The sequence below is a fragment of the Leptosomus discolor genome, chromosome 1 (genome assembly GCF_034619465.1).
Source record: "Leptosomus discolor isolate bLepDis1 chromosome 1, bLepDis1.hap2, whole genome shotgun sequence".
Classification (NCBI taxonomy): domain Eukaryota; kingdom Metazoa; phylum Chordata; class Aves; order Leptosomiformes; family Leptosomidae; genus Leptosomus; species Leptosomus discolor.
In genome coordinates, this window is record NC_141391.1 from 204,973,057 (window position 1) to 204,996,857 (window position 23,801).

Here is a 23,801-nt window from a genome sequence, read left to right on the forward strand (position 1 = left end):
CAATTTTTCTCTTCTTTTTGTCCTGAATGTTAGTTAGTGTTCAGGTGATTCCCGAAAATATGTTGCTTAATGTTAGCGTAGAATAACTGCAGATAATTTCCTATTTATCCATATACATAATTGGTGACATTTTTATGGATGTGGATTGCTTGGTAAAATTAACGCAAAACTGAACATCCTTAAAGAGCTTTCAATGTTCTTTACTGAAGTGCATTAGCCATTTGAATTCATCAAGGATATTCTTGCATGAAACTTGAGATTCATTAGAAAATGCAGTAAAATGTGAGCTAGTATAAACTTGATTCTACTTCAGTCTAAGGAAATGGACTGATCTAAATACTCAAGGTCTCTTGCATCTGTAAAGTTCTCTGATTATAAGAAATGAACTGACGCAGTCACTCAGAAACTTAAAGTTTGTAGAACAAACCAGGTTGGATGATAACAGATACATAGCACAGAAAAAGAATATATGCTAGCGGGCATAATACGTAACTTTTCAATGTATAAAAGAGTGCTGTTTACTTTTTCAGGGAAAACTGCCTTTTAGCATCAACTCAGATTATGTAAAAAGTCACATCATTAAGGATTAAGCTGTAGCACATATGAATGAAAATGAGCTATGCAACTATGAGTCTTCATGAATCTATGAAACTATGAGACTGAATATTTACGAAATTACAGCATGCAATGGGCCCTCCACTAAATATGTGGCTCCATATGTGCCTCTGAAAGTATGAAAAGACCTATATAAGAGATGAGAACCAAGCTTGGAAAGTCTGGATGTTTAATAATTTAAGAAAATGTTTAAATTTTAAACTTGAATTTTCTGGTTTATGACAGTTAACATTTCAAGCATGGAATAGGTAACACTCTCTTGCAGCAGCTCATTTGTCCTTCTGGTTTTGCCCAAAAGAATTATTTGACCCTCTACCCAACTACCAATGCGTCCCTCCAAAGGAAAATTTTTACTATGGAGACTCCTAACTCATTTAAATCTTGCAGGTATTTTGGTTTAGTCCTCTGTTCCTGAGTGTTTCTGTCCTCTTTGCCTGCCTTCCCTCCCATTTCTTCCCCAACACGCCAGGCTAGAAGCCAATTGCTGGTAGTCAGCTAAAACCACCAGCACAGAACAGCTTCCGTGGAGCATTTGGTGCCATGAAATTCTTGGGCCAGAGGGCTGAAGGGGGATCTTCTCCACCAGAATCCACAGGAATAACAAGAAAAAAACTCCAAACCTGACTCCTTGTGTAATTCTAAAAAAAAAACCCAACCTTTTCATCCCCCAAGTGTCAAATGATTACATTTAAATGAAGATGAAGACATTTTCAGTTACTTCCACTATATATGTTATTTTGGACATTAATAAATGTTCTCAGCAGACAGCTGTAACTAAGAATTAGTATTACAGTTATGTCCCGAAGAAAAAGCCCAGGGCCTGTTGAGCCAGTGAAGAAACACCTACCAACTTCAGCAAGACCAGTATTTCACTCCTTGCTTCAGACAGGAGTCATGCTTCACCCTCACCAGGAGGGAGCCTGAGAGAAGGAGCTGACATGCTTCAGGGGTGGAACAAATCCAGTCCATGGGGCAGAGATCTCTGAACAGGAGCTTACATCTCCAGCCTCACACTTGTGTCCTTCACCTCAGAGAGCACTAAAATCAATGTTTTTGACTTCCAGCAGGACTCTGGTTCTTGGGTACCTTTCTTTAAACTCTTAGTAGTGTCCCCACACATCAGCTATCCCTTATCACCTGAATCCCCTCATGAAAATTCCTTTTTAGCAAATCAAGACAAAAAAATCTCACCAACTACCTGTGCTATTTATTGGTTCACCTGCTACATTTAGATATCTCTAATAAGACACATTAAACATGCAAGGCAATTAAGTGCTTTTCCCTTCTCTACCCTTTTGGTTTCCTTCCTCCTTTAAAATGTTTTCTCAATTGGGAATTAAAATTAGTCTCTCAAGTGTTTTTCCCCATCTCAATTTGTTTTCCCTCCTTCCCCCGTCAGTTCCTCTCTATAGGCAGCATTTATGTGAGTAGCACTTAGGAGGCGAATTAAAAATGACATGACAGCACCCAAAGGAGAATATAGTTTAAATTAACAACTTGCAGTACCAGTCTGCTTTAAGATTAAGCTGCCCAAAAGCAAGCTGAAGTACCTGGTGGCATGTCAGATCATATTTTCTTTATGTGTAATTGAGAGTGAGATCCTATCACCCCAGCTCCACAGGTGGTCTCCCTGGGGGCAGAGTAGCAGCATGAAGTAGGATTTCACTCTCCAGGAGAGGGTGAGAGTGACCCGGTCTGCCCCAGACACTGTACACCAAAGCAGAAGGAATCCATCAGACCACAGCCATTCATCCTCCCCATGAACGATGGAGAGAAGAGTGGTCAGATTTCAAATCCCATTTTCAAGTCCATCACTCAGTTTTAGTATTACAACTAATGAATAACGTTATTTTTATTTCTGTCAGTACTTGGGTTGAACATCAACATAAAGATGTATGAGGTACTGAAGGAATTAGACATAGCAGCCAGTTTCTGGAATTAAGCTATTTATCAAGCCAGTTCCAATGAAAGAGTAGTATATAGATGCATAGTGTGTTGTATATGTGGGATACAAAACAGATGGAACTATTATTTAAAGTAAGCACATTTTATGCCTTTTTCAGGTTGGCAAGATTCAGATGGTACCAAGGATTTTACCCTGCTGGATCCCAGCCAGTGACTTGGGCCATTGACAACGTGTACATCGGCCCGCAGTGCGAGGAGATGTGCAATGGGCACGGCAGCTGTATCAATGGCACAAAGTGCATCTGTGATCCTGGGTACTCTGGGCCAACCTGCAAAATAAGTACCAAGAACTCTGACTTTCTTAAGGATGATTTTGAAGGTATCTCTTTTTTTGGGGGGGGGAGGTTGTGTCTGAATTCTGCCTATCCATCTTAGTGGAACGCAGGGCTCAAGGGATAAAACAGTAAAGTCTTCCTCACCCCTGTATGCTTCTGAATATAAGTTATGCTGTAGGGGCATGCCCATGAACCGAGCAGCTTAGACGTCATTCTCAAGCACAGTTTGTGAATGTCTGATGGCTATCAGTTGTCTGGTTTGGAGTGACTGACTCTTGGTGAAGTTGTTGATGCTGGAATACAAAATATTCACCAAAATAAAATTTCCTGAGACTCCACATGTAGAAAATAGTTTTAGAAGAAAATGGTGCTTTGATGGTAGTTTGACTTCAGCACAGACAGAACACGTGCAAGTGAGGCAAACGACAGAGGGTTTTAAGTTTGTTTTTTCTCACTACAATGGAAATCTAAGTGGCCTTAATACAGCAAACATGGTTTTAGAGCAGACTGTGTATCTCAGGGGTGAGAGCCACCACTCAGCAGGCATGGCAGACACCAAGCGATGGATGGCCAGAGGGAACTCAAAGCCTCATGCGTGCCTGGGCACACAGAGCATCCACGCACACAACTCTGAAACCACCTCGAAGTTTCCCTCACTAGCAAGCATGGCAAGAAGGGCACATTTTGAATAAAGCAGCACTTGTGAACCAAACTCATCCCTTCGTAGGTGCTGCTGTTCATTTTGAATTTTGCCAGCACTTACTTGCATGCTACCACACAGTGCCCCAAGTTTCTTCATAGACCTTGGTACTTCATTGTTAACTTAAGAAAAACAAAAAAAAGTGGAAAAATCTTGTGAATAACTGGAGACTAAGATCCCAGATTTCGTACTTCTGTGTTTATTTTGTTTATTTTGTTTTGACTCGTGGCCGTTTTCTAGAATACATTGCATCAGAAATGCTGGATATTTCTTCACGCTGCATGTGATGTTTAATTTATCTCTCTTCCTCTGGAAATAGTACTCTTGCAGTAGGAGCACTTCAGAGTAAATCATAAATATGTATTTACTGTGTATTCAGGTCAGCTGGAGTCAGATAGATTCCTGCTTGTGAGTGGTGGGAAGCCATCAAGGAAATGTGGTATCATGTCTGGAGGAAACAACCTTTTCTTTAATGAAGAAGGACTACGTATGCTGATGACTCGAGACCTAGATTTGTCACAAGCCAGGTAACACAATTTCAGAGTTCTTTCAGGGTTTCACTGAAGAAATAATATACTGAAGAATAACACATATGTGATACTTCTGTAGTAAAGGCACACTGATATATTCTGTGGTCCTTACTCTAGGAAATATTCCATGGTCCTTACTCTAGGAAATATTCCATTTTAAACACTGTTACCATTTTAAATTAAATTTAACTTGAACTTTAATGGGATTAACTATTTTAATGTTACTTTTTTTCCTTGAATAAGAATTCCAGGATCTGATGCCACACCTTCAGTAGTTTATATAAGTTTTTATTTCTTGAATGCATAACACAAGAAAGCAACTGCATGTCACACGCTCTGCTTGTCTTACAGTTTGGTGTATTATAAGCCATTGCTGAAACAGAAGTATCTGCTGCCAGTATAACTTACATTCATCATCTCATAATTCCTTTCTTTCTGAAGCTTACTTTCTTCTTTTTGTGCACATTTGTTTCCAATAATTCACTGAGAAATTCGCATCAAGCTGCCACCAGCTACACTGAGCACATTGAAAACCAAATATTTTTAGTGTATTTAGAGATTATGTTGTATCATTACAGCCTGCAGAGGAGATATTTGATGAGTGAGGCAATTACACCAACCTAAGTTAAACCACATCCTAACTGAGGGCATGCTAACAAACAGGCATTGTTTTCTAATTTATTCAGTATCTTAGCTTATATCCTTATATTATCACTTTGGAGGGGTTGTATTTTCTCCGAGACTTTTTTCCACTGATCTTTTGTAAACACCCTACTTCTCTCTAATGTTCTGTGGGAAACACTTTAACAGGCACTTTATCTCTTTTTGACTTGTCTTTATTCGCATAGAACCTTTAAATAATGATTTAATTGCATAGCCTCATGGTCAATAAAGATGTCTAATTTCTAACCATTCTATTCTTTAGATCAACAGTTAGGTAACCCTCACTGAGGTGCGATATTAAAGATCCCTGTACTGAATTTGTAAGAATCCTCACAGCAAACTTTTTTCAGAAGCTAGTAAACACAAACATCAATTCTCTGCACTCATTTGATTTCCTAGACCATTCTGAAATTAAAATATTGTTTAACAAATGATACAAGAGATCTTGTAAGTTGTTCCATTAAACTAAATGACATGTTTTCCTTATTGCTCGTGTTCAAAGAACCATCATTTATCTCTCCTCCATGAGTCTGTAGCTGGATTTGCATATATTGACCTCAAGGTGTCATATGGAGATAAATGACTTCTGTCTTAGTAAAAGGAAAACAAAGCAGTACATTTCATTTCTTGTATATGCGTATAAAAAGTAACAGTTATCAACAATTAACTGTATGTTCTTTTCTGAACAGCAAGGCAGACTGCAACAGTGTTGCTGGGGGCTGCTCTTTAGCAACCTGAAGCAATTGCAGAGGGATTTTCTTAATTTCCAGGATGACTCTATTGGCCACCTGCAAAGCACAACAGATCTGGTTGTGACACAGACACGACAAATTCTGCAAAGGACTTGGGGAGAGGTTTCCACTTATGTCAGGAATTACGAGTACCAGCATTCCTAATTAATAGATACTTTTAAGGGACTAGACTCAGTAGTCACGTTAAAACTTCCCCTTTTCATATGAGGTATTCCCCTGAAGTACAAGGGACCAGTGGTGTCTGTCAGTGCTGCAAGTCATTGTCAGTACCTGGGGATTGAAATCAAGTGGACTCCCTAATCCACTATCCACTGCCATCACACCTATATTTTAAAGAATTTGACATAGGTGACAGTATATCACCATCATGGTGATACCAGTAGCTGGAACTGCACAGCATGAAATATCAGTAGGGACAGAACATTTTAGATATCACAATGGATCAAATCCCTTTCAATTCTGAATTACTAGAAGACTATCCACACATTTCAGTGTTAATAGATCTACAAGAAAATTTTGCTATTCCATTTCAAAATAGGCAGAGCCTTTGCAAAATATCTGTGGGATGAGAAGAGGTATTTAAAACTACTTTTTCATCTGCTAGAGGTTATGTTACCTATATTTGAGTGGCTTATTTCTATATTAGTAAAAATTGAGATAAAAGAATCGCAATCCAGAGAGAGCAGGTTCAACAGAGACAAGGTCACCTGGGTTTATTTCCTTTGAATTATGTGGTGAATGTCGGAGTAAATCTGAGGAGGCACAAAGACTTGCCAGCAGTGAATCCAATCCATTACAGTTGATATGTTGATCCATGAGGGTCCCCAGTGCTCCTTTACAGCACAAGCAATATGTTATGTCTGGGACGTGGAGGTGGATATAACCTATAGCAAAAGAAGTTATATATAGTAGCAAGAGAAACTGTGAGTCGCAGCAAGGACTAGAATTAATTGACTTGCAGGTCTGGTGTTTTATTGAAGTTTTGTCTACCCAGCACCTCTGCAGCCTCCACTCCCGGCGGATCTACCTGCAGATCAAACCAGAGCAAGACTTTTAATACAAAACTTCTTTTGCGCCGTTTCATTTAACCGTGAGGCAGGCAGCTCTAATGCACTAATAATTAGAACAGATACAACACTCTAAAGATGTGCAAAAGCTGTGCAAACATGAATTAATACTTGTAATATCCCTGTGAGTCCAATAGGTAAATATCATTACAGCAACAGTTCCCTCCACTCCAAGTGCATAGTAGAGCTATTTATGAGCATCGGCCAATGGGAAGAATTTCGCAGTTTGATACAAGTCTATTGTGCTGCTTTGGGGAAGCTAATTAAATAGGGGATGAAAGTGCTGGTGTCCCTGGGTGGCTGGGCTGGCTTCAGAGAAGCCAGCACATTTAAGCAGTGTGATTTAGACAAATTTCTCAGGCTGACTAAATGATCCCTGAAAGTGAAATGTGCTTTGTTCTCCTGTCCAGATTTTCTCTAGTTTATGCCAGTGGAAAACCAGGATGCTTATTTCGAATTTAAGCATTTCATCAAATTCACAGCAAATTATGATCTACTTAGGGCACCATTGCTTTTCTGCCACTAAAATCTGTACTCATGGGCTACAGGGATAAAAATTTCACCCAGGATTATGTTTCTGATATTTGCAACACCATCTGCTATGCAGACAAAAGCTCAAAACATAAATGACCGCCTTTGTTCAACCCCTTCTGCCTGGCAAACTACCACTCAGGCAAAACGATTTTTTGTCATCCCACCTGTTTGTGTGCTTACATTCTGGAGGCTTTGAAAAGGAAGTCGTAAGATTTCCTAAAGCTGACTTTTACAGCAAGAAATCACAGGGCTAGTCAATAGACAAACTCCGAGTCTCTCTAGTCGGTTGTCTAGGATGTTGCAGAAAATAAATCTTTCCAGTAATTGCTCGCCCTGTTAGATTTGTGCAGTTTTTCATGAGACTGGGATGTGGCAAAGGGGTGCCGGACCCCAGGAGCCAGCCTGTGCTGCTGCAGTATTCACTCAACGGGGGCCTCACATGGAGCCTTCTCCAGGAGTTCCTCTTCAGTAACTCCAGCAACGTGGGACGATACATTGCCCTGGAAATTCCCTTGAAGGCCCGTTCCAGCTCCACCCGGCTCCGCTGGTGGCAACCATCTGAGAATGGACATTTCTATAGTCCCTGGGTAATCGACCAGGTAAGGAATCCTCTGGGTTGTTATTTTTTAATACAACTTTAGACTGTTTTCAGTCTTAATGTTTCCCTTTTGTGGCATACATCATTTCACTGGGTCAAGCAAAAATGCTTCATATAAAGGTATTCCAGAACTATAACAATCTAGCAAAATAATAGAGCACAATTACTGTTTGCTTATCTTGTGGTTTTGATGCATCATTTCCAGGCAGGGTACTGGACACCCATTTTGGAGCTATAAAAGCCTTTTATACATGGGTAGAGCCTCAGGTTCACATTGCAGAAGGCGTTACCATGCAACACGCAAGTCTGAGTTCAAACTTCAAAACCTTCATTTAAAATCTACCCAAATATGTAACTGGCTTAATAGAATGTAATAGAAAAAATACAGAAAAATGTCAATCTATATCCATCTTCTAATTTTGAAAACAAAGTTTTGTTTCATATTTAGGATTTGCTTCTATAAAGGTTATTATATTGCTTTGTATAACTTGGTATAAATCTCAAGAAACCACATTAAAGTGATTGCGCTCTAAGTAGTGTTATTGGGCTGTCCAAGTTCAACTTGCTTAAATATTTATGAATGATTTTTTAAAGGAGTTAGATCAGGTCCTTAAGAGAAACCCAGAAACCAAACTCCCAGCCTTGTATAATGATGTGGTTACAAAATTGTACTTCCCATCTCTCTATTTAAAAATGAAAAAATCCTCATTCTTTCATTCCTGTACCTTCATTGAATGTAGCTATATTAGTTCAGAACAATCAGAAACTGAATTCAGAACAACAAATGAAATGCAATTCTACCTTGCTTTCTGTTGAATTGTAAAATGCTGACATCTTACAGTCAATGCCAAACCATAGATTATTTCCCAAGTTCTGTCAGCAAATGCAACCTGATAGTAGTGCACCAGATTACAGTAGAGCTGAACAGTCAATAGGAAAAGTGATAGTGTAATCACTTTGCTCCTACCAACATTTATTTTTGTGAGCAGTTTTACTTCACCCAGGATGGAGTTCACCTCCCTGAACTTTAGATTTGTATAGCTGAGCTGATCTCTTTAGGACTCCTTATAGGAAAAAGAAATTCCCCTTCCTCATAACCTAAACTTTTTACAAAGTGAATTTGTCTATTTCGGGCCAGCAGAATATGTATGCATAGATCGGTAAATCTTTTCCTCCTCCAGGTTGCTATGTCATGTGTATGCTTTTAAGACTTGGAGACATCTTTTCTTTTCAATAACAATTCCTTTCCTAATGTTTCAGATTCTTATTGGAGGAAACATCTCTGGCAATACAGTATTAGAAGATGATTTCACCACACTGGATAGTAGAAAGTGGCTGCTACATCCTGGTGGAACAAAGATGCCAGTCTGTGGCTCTACTGGAGATGCTCTAGTGTTCATTGAGAAAGCCAGCACCCGCTATGTTGTCACCACTGACATCGTTGTCAACGAAGACTCTTTCTTGCAACTAGATTTCGCAGCATCCTGCTCTGTCACGGACTCCTGTTATGGTAATGACTTCTTGGTAATTCCTGCCCTTCCTCTTCCTCTCCTGTACAGGAAAGTTCACTTGTTTTCTGCTTCCATTATTCATTGTAATGACAACTGAGAAACAAAAGCAAGCTTCATGTTTCTGTTAGGATTTGTAATATCAGCTTTTTTATTCTAGGTGTCTGAAGCCTAAGATTAAGTATATTATTCCCTCTGAGCACTTAAGTTGCAGTTCAATTCATTTTAGAAAAAGACTAACAGTTTCCTTACTCAAATCCATTTACCAGAATATGGTATCCACTGCTTGGGGTAATCTTGTGGTTCTAATAATAAGCAGCAGGATGTTCCCAGCATGTTTCTTGCTTTGTGGTTTTGCATTTTTGGTGAGGTAAGTCTCAGTTCAGATCTCACTTGCACTTGTATAAGTCATTTGTATTAGCATACATCTGACACATGCTAAGTCAGCATCAGCTGCAAAAATTTTTACCACCCCAATGAAATAATAAACATGTATGTGTATGTATGTACGTGCATGAATGTGTACATAGATATATTCACATATATGTGTATATATACATATACACATCATGATGCAATTTTTAATTGCCTAGCTTCCTTTTCTCCATATGATATACACTGAGTGCACAGCACGCTTTTATGTGTGTATACGTATGTATACACAAATACACATATAAATAAAAACATGCTCTGCACTCTTCCTAGTTGTTGAATGCTTCTTTGTACATTTTAAATTACCTTCTTCTAGTGTAGGGTTCTGGGGTATCAATTTTTTTATGAGGAGAATACAATATGTTGCAGCACATAACATGTGTTAATTCACTCGGTTGCTGACTATTCCTCTAGGATTCTGCATGAAAATGGAAAAAGATTTGACATGAAGTCCCAGAAATGACTTCTCTGATTTTGCTATTCTGAAGCCAATGGAAGTAACTGAGATATTTTATTCACATGCTTAACAATATTTTTTTTCTTTTGGTATTAAAAAGACTGCAGCATCCTAAGATCATCTCTACTAAAGTTTAAAAATATTTTGGCAGCGTTAGCTATACACTGGCAAAGAAACAGTTCCTTCTTTTTTTGTTTCTTTGTCTACTACACTTACCATTATCTTAACTTAGTATTAAATTAGGCAGGACACTACCTAATCATGCTTCCAGTCATGATGAGCAAAGCATTTCATTCTGGTCACAGAGATTTAACACTAAAAACTCACTCATCCTTGTTTGTATTCACTTGTCCTTGTATTCCTATCGCACTGTCTTCTGTGCTTAGACATCAAGTAGGATTGATGTGATTGGGTGATTAACGGTCATTCTCTGTGCATGAGGGTAGAAGAAATGGGTCTGTAGTAATCAAAAAAGATTGCAGACTTATCACCCCTGCCACTGCAACCACGTTCCATGTTTTAAACAGCCAGAATGCCTGGAAGCTGGAACATTACTTCAAGTTACAGTCCTGTGCCTATTATTATTTACTTTTTAAGGGTTGCATAAAAGTTTAATTTGAAGTATTCAGTGAGCTTGACTAAACTTTATTTTTCATGATAAAAGTTTATAAGCTATAAACATCAAAACAATTAAATTGCTGATTTTTGCCGAGAAATTAAAACATTACTTTATGTGCCTAGGCGGTGTTTGAATGAAAACAAGCTCACTGACTAAGAAACTCAATTTAAAATTGTTTATGCTGGATAATGACATGAGCTGATCTGGAAGGGGGGGTGGAAGAGTGATTAAACTGTCTTGTGACAGAGCCAAACGTTTGAATTTGAGTGTTGCTCTGCCTTACACAACAATTATATCCAGCTGAATCTCATTCTTCAGCCTGAAAACCAAAAAATTTGCTGGTCATGATGCTGTCACATCACTTTCTTGCTCACTGCAACTACAAAAATCAGTTGGACTTAATCCTGGCAACTTGATAGATGACTTTGTCTTTGCACCTGTGGTCCCTTGAGTTAGGTGGCAGATGCAGAGGTGTACTGCAGCCTTCTCCTGAGCTATACCTGCTCAGCAACATGTAACATGTCCTCCAGCACTGCCACAGAGGTCAGTGTTTCTGACACAAGGGTTTGAAAAGATTTGAGTGGTTATTTTGTCAGCATAGACTTGTGACTAACGCTCTCTGGCGTTACCAGTTTATTGCAGACCTATGGATGTAAGTCTTTAAATTAAGTAATTAATGATCTTTCCACCCTTAGCTATTGAACTGGAATATTCAGTGGACCTTGGGCTGACCTGGCACCCGATTTTGAGAGACTGTCTTCCCACTAACGTGGAATGCAACAAGTACCATCTCCAGAGGATTCTCATTTCGGACACTTTCAACAAGTGGACCCGGGTTACTTTGCCTCTGCCTCCCTATACTAGGTATCTACCACTGGGTTTCTGAAGAATAAGTCTAAATTCATAACTATGTATTGAGGCATGATATGTTACAGCATTAAAATAATTGTACCTTGTTTGGTCCGTGCATGTAGCAAAAATAAGTAAATGAAGCCCTTTCCCGCTTTGCATAAAAATTGCAAAGCTACTTATATACGTTTACTTCTCTTAGTTTTTCAAAGATTGGAAATTCTTGTCTGTCCTGTCCTGGGCAGGGCCAGGGGGAACTTTTTAAAGAATCTCATGTTATTGTCAGCCTCACTAAATTCTGGTTGGTTTGGTGGCTAATTGGACTGGCTGAACCCGCACTGCGCCCTATGCCTGCTGCTGTCGGCTATGAGCTGGTGCTTTAAATGTAGCACTTTTCAGGCTTCTTGTTTTTCTGTGCATTCCTTGTATCCTTTGTGTCTCTCTCAGCTTTGATGCTCTCGTCATTGTTTTCACACATCTCATTATCACCTGCTCTTCCTTTTCCTACATTCCTTTGTCTTTGAGGGAAGAAAAATTGTGGAATTTGTTGGGAGGATGTAGTGGAAGGAGCTGTTTGGGACTGACAGTTCTATTGGGAATGCTGCCATACACTTCCCTACAATGCCCTGAAAACTGCTGGATTTTTGTTTTATTCATCAAAAAGACCCATCTAGGGACAACTGGGTAGTTCAGCCTTCCAGGCTGCACCCTTCTCGATCGGCTGTTTTGCAGCGATAGCTGTGACTGTCCCCCACGCAGTCATACCCGATAAAGCCAGCGTAGGGCTAGCCCAAAGTAAAACACTGCAAACACAGGTAGTGTGGACATCAGGCTCTCAGCACAACTTCAATTCTACAGCTTTGCTCCTATTGCTGAGCCCAATCTCCTCCCGTAGGCATAAGCTGAGCTAACTGCAGGCACGGAAGTACCACAGCGCAGGCAGAGCCTATGCCTGTTTGAGAAGGTTGTTACGAAAGGTGCCAGCTAATGCACATGTGAGTTTGAAATGGAGACCTTTATTTTTTAGCAATTGTACTGAGGGCACCCATACAGTTGCCACACATTATGAAACTAGTAGTGGAAAAGTCTATGTTCTATTACTGACCATTTGGGGCATCTAGACTCTTCTCTATCTCCAGTGCGGTGTTTCACGTTGAGTAATTTTTTAGGACTTGTTCCCAGCGTTCATCTGCTCTGCTTCCTCTTTTGTATTGCTTCACTCCGTATTGCCTGTAAAATCCATTATCCAAACAGTTCTTTCAAAAAGTCTGTAAACTTGTGTTCAGGAGGGGCTTTCTGGGGCTGAATAGGATAAATCAGGACTGGGGTTAATGTTTTAAACCAATTGAATTCAGACCTGAAAGGAACCTACCACCTGAGACAAACTCAGGTTTATAAAGAACTGCAATTTTAAGACTGAAACATTTTTTGAACAGTATATGTCAAAAGAAGAAGTCTGATGCCCTACTGAGGCAAAGATTGCTTTTCTGTCCAACTCAATAACTATATTTGATGGCTCAAGTAATAACATTTCCCAAAGATATTGATAGGGATTACATGACAGAGGTTATTACAACCTTAGCTCATAAGCAAGGGAGATGTTAAGCTTTAGAATAAGGAATAGTGCAGCTAATAGGCCCTTTAGTCCATATGAGATATAATTTTTATGCTGCTTTATTACTTCAAGCTGTGTAATAGCAGGTGTGTGTCTCCAATTGTTTGTGCCTGTATGTTTTAGGGATGTGCAGGCTACATAGTCAACAGCTTGGCCTGGTGCACAGCACTCATACTTACGTAGCCTTTTAGGGCTTGTGTACCCCACTGTGCTATCTAACCTCTGGCCTGTAGAAGGCAACGAACACTTAGTTTTAACTTAGACTCAGAGCTGATTTTAAAATGCAAATGCAAACACAAAGCTTCTCCCAGCAGCATCAGCTCCATAAATCATTAGTGAAGCACCAAACCTAAAGCAGGCAGTGATACAGGTGCTTGTCTTTATTCTTGAAAGACTTGCTCATAATTTATGCATTTCTTTTTAAAATGCTATTTGTGAGCAGTTAGACAGCACAGCAGTAGATTTCTCTTGTGATAAACTTGTTATTCATTCATCTCACGTAACATGTTTATAAAGAAATAATTCACAGGATAACATTGACCTTACATAAAAGGTCTATTTTTACACTGAATAAATTTTGTGGATTTTGCTGTTTATTTGTTTTATTGTTTACAATAATTATGATTTCCCTTTGACTTTCAGGAGAAAACAGACTACACAAAGTTCAATGCTGCCATCTAGTGCTGTACAGCAAAACATGGACTAGCTTGAATTTAAAATAGTGGTTTTGATAAGTTACAGAAATTCATCTACTTGCAGCTATTCAAATAGAGGTGTCTACTGCTGCACAAGCTCAATAGCTATTTGGTGTCCCCTGACTGTTTCAGCTAGGTTTTCATCATCTGTCTTGGGAGCTGAGACATTTAATTCACATATAGCTACATCAAAGCAAGATGTTTATATAGGGAGCTAGGCCCCCTTTAACCAACAAAATGTAAATGCTTTACTGAAAGGATCCAGGATCACACCATAGATAATTTCTTAACATTTCCAGCCAAGCCCTGGATGGAGGCAGGGGAGGCAACTGCAAAACCAGGCTCACGCCGCAAGCCCTGCACACGCGCTCTCACCTGACACCTGTAGATTTATAAATGGCAGCACCTCGCCTAGGAGGCAACCCCTACCTAGAGTTGCTCTTACCTAAGTGTACTTGGGAGAATTCATAGAGAAAAAGTTGGGTTAGTTTGTTGACTTGGGCTGAAGCAATAAAACTCAGGCTCAGGGTGGAACTTGGAGGATTTGGGTGATGCTGGCTTGATCTAGCTCCCCACTATCCCTCAAGTTCGGATCTGTGCTGGGACGTGGTTATGATTGGTCTGAGCTTCCCTTTGGGCATACCACCTTCTTCCTACCCTCTTCTCCTCTGCACCAACCACAGCCCACTTGCTTTGCTCTTACCAGTGATCCCTTTCCTACCTCCTGCATCCTCAGCATGCTATCAAGCACCCATGCTTTGTCCTGCTTTCAAAACGTGGGCACCCTGTTCTTGGCTTTTCAGGGACCTTGTTGTTGTCAGGAATCAGCCCTAGGTTGTGATGACATCAAAGCAGCAGTCTAACCTCAAGACTGACATTTCCTTTCAGTCAAAATAAAGATTAGCTTAGCTAGAAATATTACCTTCCTGTTTTTCTTTCTCTCCCAAAGGTCTCAAGCAACTCGTTTCCGCTGGCACCAGCCTGCACCTTTCGATAAGCAGCAAACGTGGGCAATCGATAACGTCTACATTGGGGATGGCTGCATAGACATGTGCAGTGGCCATGGGAAGTGCACACAAGACAACTGTGTGTAAGTGCCATTTGTTCCCTGTTCTGCCCAGTGCAGCAGCATTTCACTCGTCCTCTGTTATTTTAACAAACTTGTGGGAAAGACTCTGATACATTTTTTAAAAGGAAGCTGGATTTTCCTGTTAAAACCAAGCAGGGCACCAGGATCACCTGGGAATAGAAATAACTAGAGGAAGGGTAAGTGCAGGGGTTGGCGCTGCCAGATTCTGCCCGCTCACACATCATGGGTGATGATGCTGGTCCTTTCCTCAGTGGCAAAGCATCACCTCTGCTGTTGCCTACTCTGCTTCTTGGCTCCCCTCCCACCAGGTAGGGAGAAGGGACCCCTTGAGTTTTCACATCCCCCTAAAGACACACAGTTCTGAAGCTTTCCAGATGCCATCCTTATTCCCAAGGGGTTTCACATTGTGTCTCCATGCCCTTATCCTCTCGCTGGATTCAGAGAACCTGGGCTGGAGTTGGGATGCATTCACTAAGCAGAAGGATATATTCCAACCCTTCACAAGGCCAGATTTTGTCTTGGGATTGGTGTTGGCTTGATGGCCTGTTGCATCTGCTCCACAGTAGGGTTTGCTGGTGAAGGCAGACTGGCTTGATCCTCAAACTGTCTGTATAACAGCCCACGTAGAGCCCTGCAAAGCTAACAAACAACCTGATCTCCCCAGATTTTTCTGTCTGGCAACAGAGAAATACCTTCCAGATGGATGTACTGCTTTTTTCCAGCCATAAATGGCAACAGAAATGGGAGAATGGCTGTGTGGTTGCGCTGTGACTATGTTTGTTAGAAATATATTCTGCTGCAGAATAGACATTATTGTGTTGTCCTCTATCCTGACCTCACTGAAGTACGATCTCCCTGGTGAAATCTGCATAGTAGAAGAACACATTTCCATGCTGTTATTCAACCTTTGACACATTATAAGAAGATTTTTCAGAGGAGGAAAAAAAAAGTGGGGGACTATATAAAGAAACAACAGGAAAGTACCCATCCACTGAAATTTTACAAAAACTTACTTAAAATTTAACATTAGCAGGACATTCTTCGGCTTGGCACATTCTCCTAGGTTTATCTATCCAAGTACAACGTAATTTACTGATTTTACTCTGTGCTGGAGTGTACTCTGTATTAGCAGCTTGAATGATACATAATACTAGCCTTCCTAAAGTCATTTTTGTTTCATATTAACTACACAAAGCGGCAGATGTTTGAAACCCCCATATACCAGTTGTGCGCTAGTAAAAGATGCAGACAGCCTTTATGCAGAACAAGATGGCACCTTAATGCGGAATAACATGGCACTGATTAAACCTCCATGCAGAGCCTTTGCCGGCTGAATTTTGCATTTGTTTTCCTCTGCAGCTGCGATGAGCACTGGGGTGGGCTGTACTGCGACGAGCCAGAGACCCCCCTTCCAACACAACTGAAAGATAACTTCAACCGCTCGCCATCGAACCAGAACTGGCTGACGGTGAACGGGGGCAAACTGAGCACGGTCTGCGGGGCAGTTGCCTCTGGGATGGCTCTTCACTTCAGCGGGGTGTGTGTTCAGCATGGGGGCAACTCACTCCATTTGAAAGTGTAAATGGGACTGATTTAAGAAGATGAATAAATAGTAAGGTGTTAAAAAATATCAGCATAACATATAACATATAAAAAAACTTAAATCCTCTGCCTAGCTGAAGGTCAAAGTCAAGACAGGTCCTACAGACTAGAGCCAGCCAGAAACACTCCAGATACCATGTTCCTGGCTATGCTGCAGCCAGGAAAATGAGATACAGTGTATGTGCCTCCTGAAAGGAGCTGTGGAGGGGCCTTTGGAGGTGGAGCTGATAGATTAAAGCACAGTCCAAATCTGTAGACATTGAATTCCACTCACAAGTAACAGCCCCCTCATAGCACCTATAGCTTCCAGAGGCTGGAGTTCAGTGCAGCTTCTAATCAAACCAAAGAGGTAAATTAATAACTAGGTATTTGCATGTGTATAACTTGCACTTGGTCCTTGCAAATACATCCATGTGTAGCCTTATCCTTCAGATATTTCATTGCTGTTTTTTTTTCAGAGTAAACTCAGAGTAAATTTCCTGATTTAGCTACATACATAGGCATACAACCCAGACTGCTGCTGAATTACAGTTTGCTTACAGATAACTTCAGGATTATAAAAATGACAAAATAGTATTTTAGCAAGACGTAAAACTTATGCTTGTAGATCTCTTCCATACAAATTTATAACTAGATTCAAACCGATGCAAGTTTCTAAACTAAACTAACAAACAGAAGCATTACATTTCCTCTTCCTTCCAGTAGGACTAAGTAGGTATTACTAACTAATGGACTAAGCAACACGAAATATGTAAGGGATTATGAGAAAACACACATATTAAAATTGCTGTGCCATTTGATGGCTTGCATAAATTGAGCCATTAGCACATAATCAATGATTCATTAATTCTGCCTGGAAAACCTTGTGGTTTACACTGGAGACATCGATTTTTGTAACTCGTACTCAGAAGAAAGGTGAATACTTGATACTGCATGTAGGTACAAGTAGCAACGTGTATGAATACACAACAGGAATTTTTAAGATGGAACACAGCAAATTATGTCCTCAGGGAAGAACATTTATTGTTCTGTTGTAGCTTTACCTTTGTTATAATTAGTATAATTTTGTACAATTTTGAAGGTTTTTACTACATGAAGTTCTATTAGTAGTGACTGCATGGTCTAACACTTTTTATGTTCATAAGTTTTGCCAGCCAACATAAGCCAACGCATTTTTTCGTTGTTTTTAAGGGCTGCAGCCGTATGTTAGTTACAGTGGACTTGAACCTCACCAGTGCAGAATTCATCCAGTTTTATTTCATGTATGGGTGTCTGATAACTCCTAATAACCGCAACCAGGGAGTGCTGCTGGAGTATTCTGTGAACGGTGGAATCACCTGGAGCCTCTTAATGGAAATTTTCTATGATCAATTCAGCAAGCCTGGGTTTGTAGATACCTTCTTCTGCCTGTATAATTTCCTGTACTGAAGCAAGGTGGTCTTGAATGTTTCATAAGAAACTGTGGGACATATTACTGCTGTGGTTTGGATGTCAGCTCTTTAAGAGTTCAGCCTGTCCAGTCCTGCAAGCATTTATGAACGGCCTTAGTACGTATACTTGAGCATCAGCATTTGTGCAGCTGCTAGGCCAGAAAAACAAGGGTAGTAAGGAGTCTGTAGCAGTCTGGTAGATTTGTAAATCATTGCAGGAATATTAATTAATAGCTGCTATAATGATGTCCAACCTGTTCTATAAAATACTTTCATTTGCAATCTAGTTTCTTACTGACAAGAGCAGAAAGTCATTGCTTGAACTAGTTAGTTAGAAAATGATATGTAGAGGAGAAACTGAACTTCTTCAGATAGCCATCAAAAGGATGAATATACTCAAGCCCTATTTTCAGATATTTGTGAGATTCAGATCATGTATAGATATGGGTGGACCTTTACCTCAATGATTAATTCAAAAGACTACAGAAAATGAGGCTGGGAGGGACCCATTATTTGTTATTTCATTTGAACAGACCAAGAAATAACTAGAACTTTAATCGGACAAGAGATTTAAATGTACTATATTCTACTGTTGTAATGGAAATAAGAAAATTGTACTGGAACATTGCTATCTACTGAATGGCTCCATGTTGAAAACAGTAGTCTTAATTTTATTTCAACATTCCCCTTCTTAACACTTCCCTTAATGAGGACCTTATGGTCACACCCTGCTAGTCTAGACCATTGCATTTTGTCCCATAAGCACAGTTGGAGCATGTGACGTTGCTCAAACCATGCCACCGTCTGGGTCCTGCCCCTTCCCACCTCACTCTGAGCCCCTGTCCCAGGAATGACATTGGGAGTGATCAGGAAGAATTTTGTTTCAGCAGTCTCCCCTGGGGGAACAAACATAGGCTAGATCACCCTGTCTTTTCCTTCTTTCCCAGCTTCCACATAGTCTAGGAAACAGCAGGACTGGACCTGGTCAAAGCACCCGGCACAAAACATTGAGAAGTGTCCTCGCCCTGTGGCTTTCCTACGACTAATTTGAACATTCTATTACAGCTTTGTGAACATCCTCCTTCCCTATGATGCCAAAACCATTGGGACGCGCTTCCGCTGGTGGCAGCCTAAACACGATGGCCTGGACCAGAACGACTGGGCTATCGATAACGTGTTGATCTCCGGCTCAGCTGACCAGAGGACGGTGATGCTCGACACCTTCAGCAGCGCTCCCCTGCCACAACATGAGCGCACCCCTGCCGACGCAGGGCCCACCGGGAGGATCGCCTTTGACATGTTCATGGAAGACAAAACTACAGGTAAAGGTTTCACGTGGATCTGAATTAAAGAGCAAGAAGTCAGTGAGGCGATTTCCAAATCTTGCTGAGCCTCTGAATTTTTGTCTCGCTGTGATGGATATCATGGACAATCCCATCACTGTCACGAAAGGTCTTCCCTTTTGTTTCTAATTCACAAAATGTGACATTAAGAGATGTAATGTAACTTTTCTTTTTTTACTGCATGAGTTTACTTAGAAGATTATCTTCTCTTCAGAGAAAGAAAAAAGAATTAAGAAGTGCCAGGTTATTCTGAGCAGACTACTTAACCTGTTTCCAATTTCCTAACTTTTTAAAACATTCTTTAGGGAAGGTAGGCTACATCTTACAACCAAATTTTGTGGAGGATTTATTTCTAGATGTTTACAAGGCTTAACAGACAACAGTGCTGGGGTACCCTTTGTGCAGACATGTAGGCAACACCCATTAAAAAGTTCTCCCATAATGTCCCGTGCAACAGAAGTTTATGTTTTGGGTAAGTCTCAGATCCTTACTTCCTGAACATTAAAAAATAATGCTATAATGTTTGTGTAAGAGAATAGCAAGAGGTGCTTTGAGAAATAGATGTGATAGGTATAATAAATACATACATGGGAAAGATGGGGTACCAACATTCTCAGGAGCAATACTAAATAATTCTCACGTAGCCTGGGAAATAAAACCATGAATCACCTTTAGTGGTTAACACTACTCCCAGTTTTCTTTAATTTATATTGCCACTGTATATTACTGACATTGCCATTTATTTTCAAGTGAACGAACACTGGTTATTCCATGATGATTGCTCAATTGAGAGGTTTTGTGATTCTCCTGATGGTGTCATGATCTGTGGGAGCCATGACGGCAGAGAGGTCTACGCAGTCACCCACGACCTGACTCCTACAGAAGGCTGGATTATGCAGTTCAAGGTAAAATCTCTGTCTGCAATATAATTATTCAAAACCACATTTTGCTCCAGGTCTAAGTAGATTTTCAGGAGTCGGGATGATGTATAGGCCTACACATGAGCCATTCCCTGCAGGGAAAATTGTTATTAGGCCATCCTCTTTTTTCTCACCTCCGTGTTGCTCTCATCTCAGCTTTAATACCGCAGGCTGTTCTTAGAGGTGATGCACTTTTCCAGCACAGCTGTTCTATGGACATCATGTAATAAGGATATTACACATATACTAGGTGCCTATTTTGTTACAGCTCCTTGGTGAGGGAAAAGCAGCTCCAAAGTAGTCCACACCTCCTATCTTGACATTCATTCACATCAAACCTGCACCCAAACTGCCCTCCATACACCACTTTACCTAAACTGAAGAAATAACCCAGCAATCTATGGGAGTTGTAAGAGCCCTTTGCACATCTCTCCCATAAAGCCAGTCTGCCTAACACAACTGAGCTGGGTGGCCTCCTCTGTAATATTCAAATCTTAGGTTGTGTGGGAGGTGAGATGAACTTTATTAGTTATGGGGTACTGGGGTATAAGACACAAGTGTCAAAACCTGGAAATCCGGAAATGTGAGCTAACCAGAAGAAAACAAAACTCAGAATATGGTGCCTGTTCTTAATCTTGGTAATATTCATGAGATCTACAGATGACTAGTACCCTACAAGCACGGTTACTGCCATCATTTCAAGCAAAATTCTGCAGTCAGTTTTCAGGTTCAAACATTTTTTTTTAAATTCTAACTATCACCACAATTAATTCTAATTTACTTATGCTCTCTTCTTTACTAGGTTTCTGTTGGATGCAAAACCTCAGAAAAACTTGCACAAAATCAGGTCCACGTGCAGTATTCCACTGACTTTGGCGTTAGCTGGAGTTACTTAGTACCTCAGTGTTTACCAGCTGACCCAAAATGTTCTGGGAGTGTTTCACAGCCATCTGTCTTCTTTCCTACAAAAGGATGGAAAAGAGTAACTTACTCACTGCCTGAAAACCTTGTGGGCAAGTAAGTATGAATTCACAGCTCATTTTGTCTTGGATTCAGTACCTTCTGAAAAACACAACAGAAGATACATCTGCCTATTCATTTTGTTTCAAGGAAACTGCAGACTAGCAGCGTTTACGTTCATTATGTAGGCTGCATAATTTTATTTGCTATCAATCAAGATTGACCATGACTCTTGGTCTGAACAGGCAAAGCTATCCTTCTCTGCAGTCTGCTCCAATACAGCAGTTCTGCTCTGTTCAGACAGCCGCAGTCAATTAGAGAGCAGATTTACGACCTTACTGAGTGGAAAAGTTACCCTTATTGTCTGCAGCAGTCTGCACACATGCAAACCATTTGTCTTTTTCTGCAAAATTAAAATCTCTTATATTCTTTGAGTAATCTGCTCAGGAAGTATAAACAAAATTTAAATTCTCTTGCAAGAAGCCAGAGTAGCTTTTTCTGGCTTCAGCAGTGTCTGGAATCCATCCATATATCATAGGTAGTACATGTGTGAAGAAGATATGGATATGTATAAAATCAATTTCAACAGATACTGCCAGATAGTACTTGTGGAAGCTTGGAGGATAGTGCAGTCAAAAGTATATTGTGTTTCACCCACCTTTTTTCAGTTGAGGCAAGTTGTTTTATACATATGTCTGTTTTTCTTGATTTCTTTATATCTAGTCCCGTGAGATTTCGGTTCTACCAGAAATATTCAGATATGCAGTGGGCCATCGACAATTTCTATCTGGGCCCTGGTTGTCTAGAAAACTGTAGAGGCCATGGAGACTGCCTGAATGAGCAATGTATCTGTGATCCTGGCTATTCGGGGCCAAACTGCTATCTGACCCAAACACTGAAGGTAATTTTACTGCATGTTTTAAAGAGTGAATTTTGTCATGTCTTTGGCTGAGAAAGAGAGAGGGGAGAAATCAGTCCCACTGGAAATTTAGCTTTGATTCCTGTCAGCCTGAAGATACTCAAATCCATTTTCAGCCCTTTTATAATTTTTTAACAAAACTGTTACTGCAGTATCCAAGAATGGGTTTGTTCTTTTGCAAGTAATACTGCCTGAAAAAGCTGTAATAAAGTCATCATTATATGACCTAAATCACCCTTGCACATATGATTATATTCGATTGAGATCTGTAGAAAGATCGTCTTTATCATGAAAGAACTTGCTGAAGTAGGGAATACAAGAAAATTACATAAAAGTAAAACTAATTCTCCTAGCTGTTGTTAGTGTTACCCTATAACAAGTGAGAGAAATCTAGTTAGATATCGCTAATTTTTAAGTTTAAATATTTTAAAAACTTAACATATTTAGAAAAGAATATGTAAGGAACTCCAAAGTAGTTGAAAATGCAGTGTTTACCATCTCATTTTTTTCTACATTAGATAACAACAGAATAGGTACATGCTCCACAGAATCACCAGGTTAAGCAGCATGCTGTCTAAAGAGAATACAACTATTTAACTTTTCAGTTACCATGTCATTTGAATTATTATAGCCTTCTGGTTTTCATCTGAGACACTAAGTACATGAACAAATATAATTATCTGTTTAATATTTTTAATTAGTAATGTATTCTTCACATTAAGGACATTTGGGATAAAATCCTAGCAGTTTTAGGGTGGTTTTACAACTATGTCCTTAAGGCCGGGATTTCACTCATGGCATTGCTTTTACTGCACACCTGGAAGTAAGTGGAAATCAGAGATATATTCTAGATGGTTTTCACTGCAAATATTTGTTCAGACAGTTGCATAAACATATATTCACTGCAATAACATTAAAATTTCATTGTAGTACTGGTTTTGCTGGGGAAAAAATATAGAATAGCAATTTCTCCCATACATACTAAACATGTACGGGAGTGGTGATACACAGTCTTAAATAACCATAGTTATGAATTAGACCCATTTTGGTGGGTTGACCCTGGCTGGATGCCAGGTGCCCACCAAAGCTGTTCTATCGCTCCTCTGAGTGACAGAACAAGACAAACAAGTGGATAAGACAGAAAAAATATAATGAAAGGCTCATGGGTCGAGATAAGGACAGGGAGAGATCACTCACCAATTACCATCTCAGGCAAAACAGACTTGACTTGGGGAAATTAATTTCATTTATTACCAATCAAATCAGAGTAGGATAACAAGAAAATAAAAACTAAATCTTAAAACACCTTCCCCCCACCCCTCCCCGCTTCCTGGGCTCAACTTTACTCCTGATTTTCTCTCCCTCCTCCCCACCATGTGTCACAGGGGGACAGGGATTGGGGGTTGTGGTCAGTTCATCACTCATTGTCTCTGCCGCTCCTTCCTCCTCAGGGGGAGGACTCCTCACACTCATGACCTGCTCCAGCATGGGTCCCCTCCCACGGCAGACAGTCCTCCATGAACTTCTCCCACATGAGTCCTTCCCACGGGCTACAGTTCTTCACAAACTGCTCTGGCATCGGTCCCTTCCATGGGGTGCAGTCTTTCAGGAACAGACTGCTCCAACATGGGTCCCCCGCAGAATCACAAGTCCTGCCAGCAAA

At 40.2% G+C, this 23,801-nt stretch overlaps 1 protein-coding gene across 2 annotated transcripts in view; it reads left to right on the forward strand.

Annotated features, from left to right (window-relative positions):
• The window catches only part of RELN (reelin), a 297,464-nt gene that overhangs the window by 253,620 nt on the left and 20,043 nt on the right, over positions 1–23,801 (forward strand). For both annotated transcript variants that reach the window (XM_086474260.1, XM_086474253.1), the window contains exons 42-53: positions 2,679–2,899; positions 3,935–4,082; positions 7,442–7,700; positions 8,960–9,209; positions 11,411–11,579; positions 14,824–14,964; positions 16,324–16,501; positions 17,758–17,951; positions 19,062–19,318; positions 20,090–20,244; positions 21,062–21,276; positions 21,943–22,120. In XM_086474260.1, the coding sequence (XP_086330386.1) occupies positions 2,679–2,899; positions 3,935–4,082; positions 7,442–7,700; positions 8,960–9,209; positions 11,411–11,579; positions 14,824–14,964; positions 16,324–16,501; positions 17,758–17,951; positions 19,062–19,318; positions 20,090–20,244; positions 21,062–21,276; positions 21,943–22,120 (2,365 nt within the window). The remainder of the gene's footprint in view (positions 1–2,678; positions 2,900–3,934; positions 4,083–7,441; positions 7,701–8,959; positions 9,210–11,410; positions 11,580–14,823; positions 14,965–16,323; positions 16,502–17,757; positions 17,952–19,061; positions 19,319–20,089; positions 20,245–21,061; positions 21,277–21,942; positions 22,121–23,801) is intronic.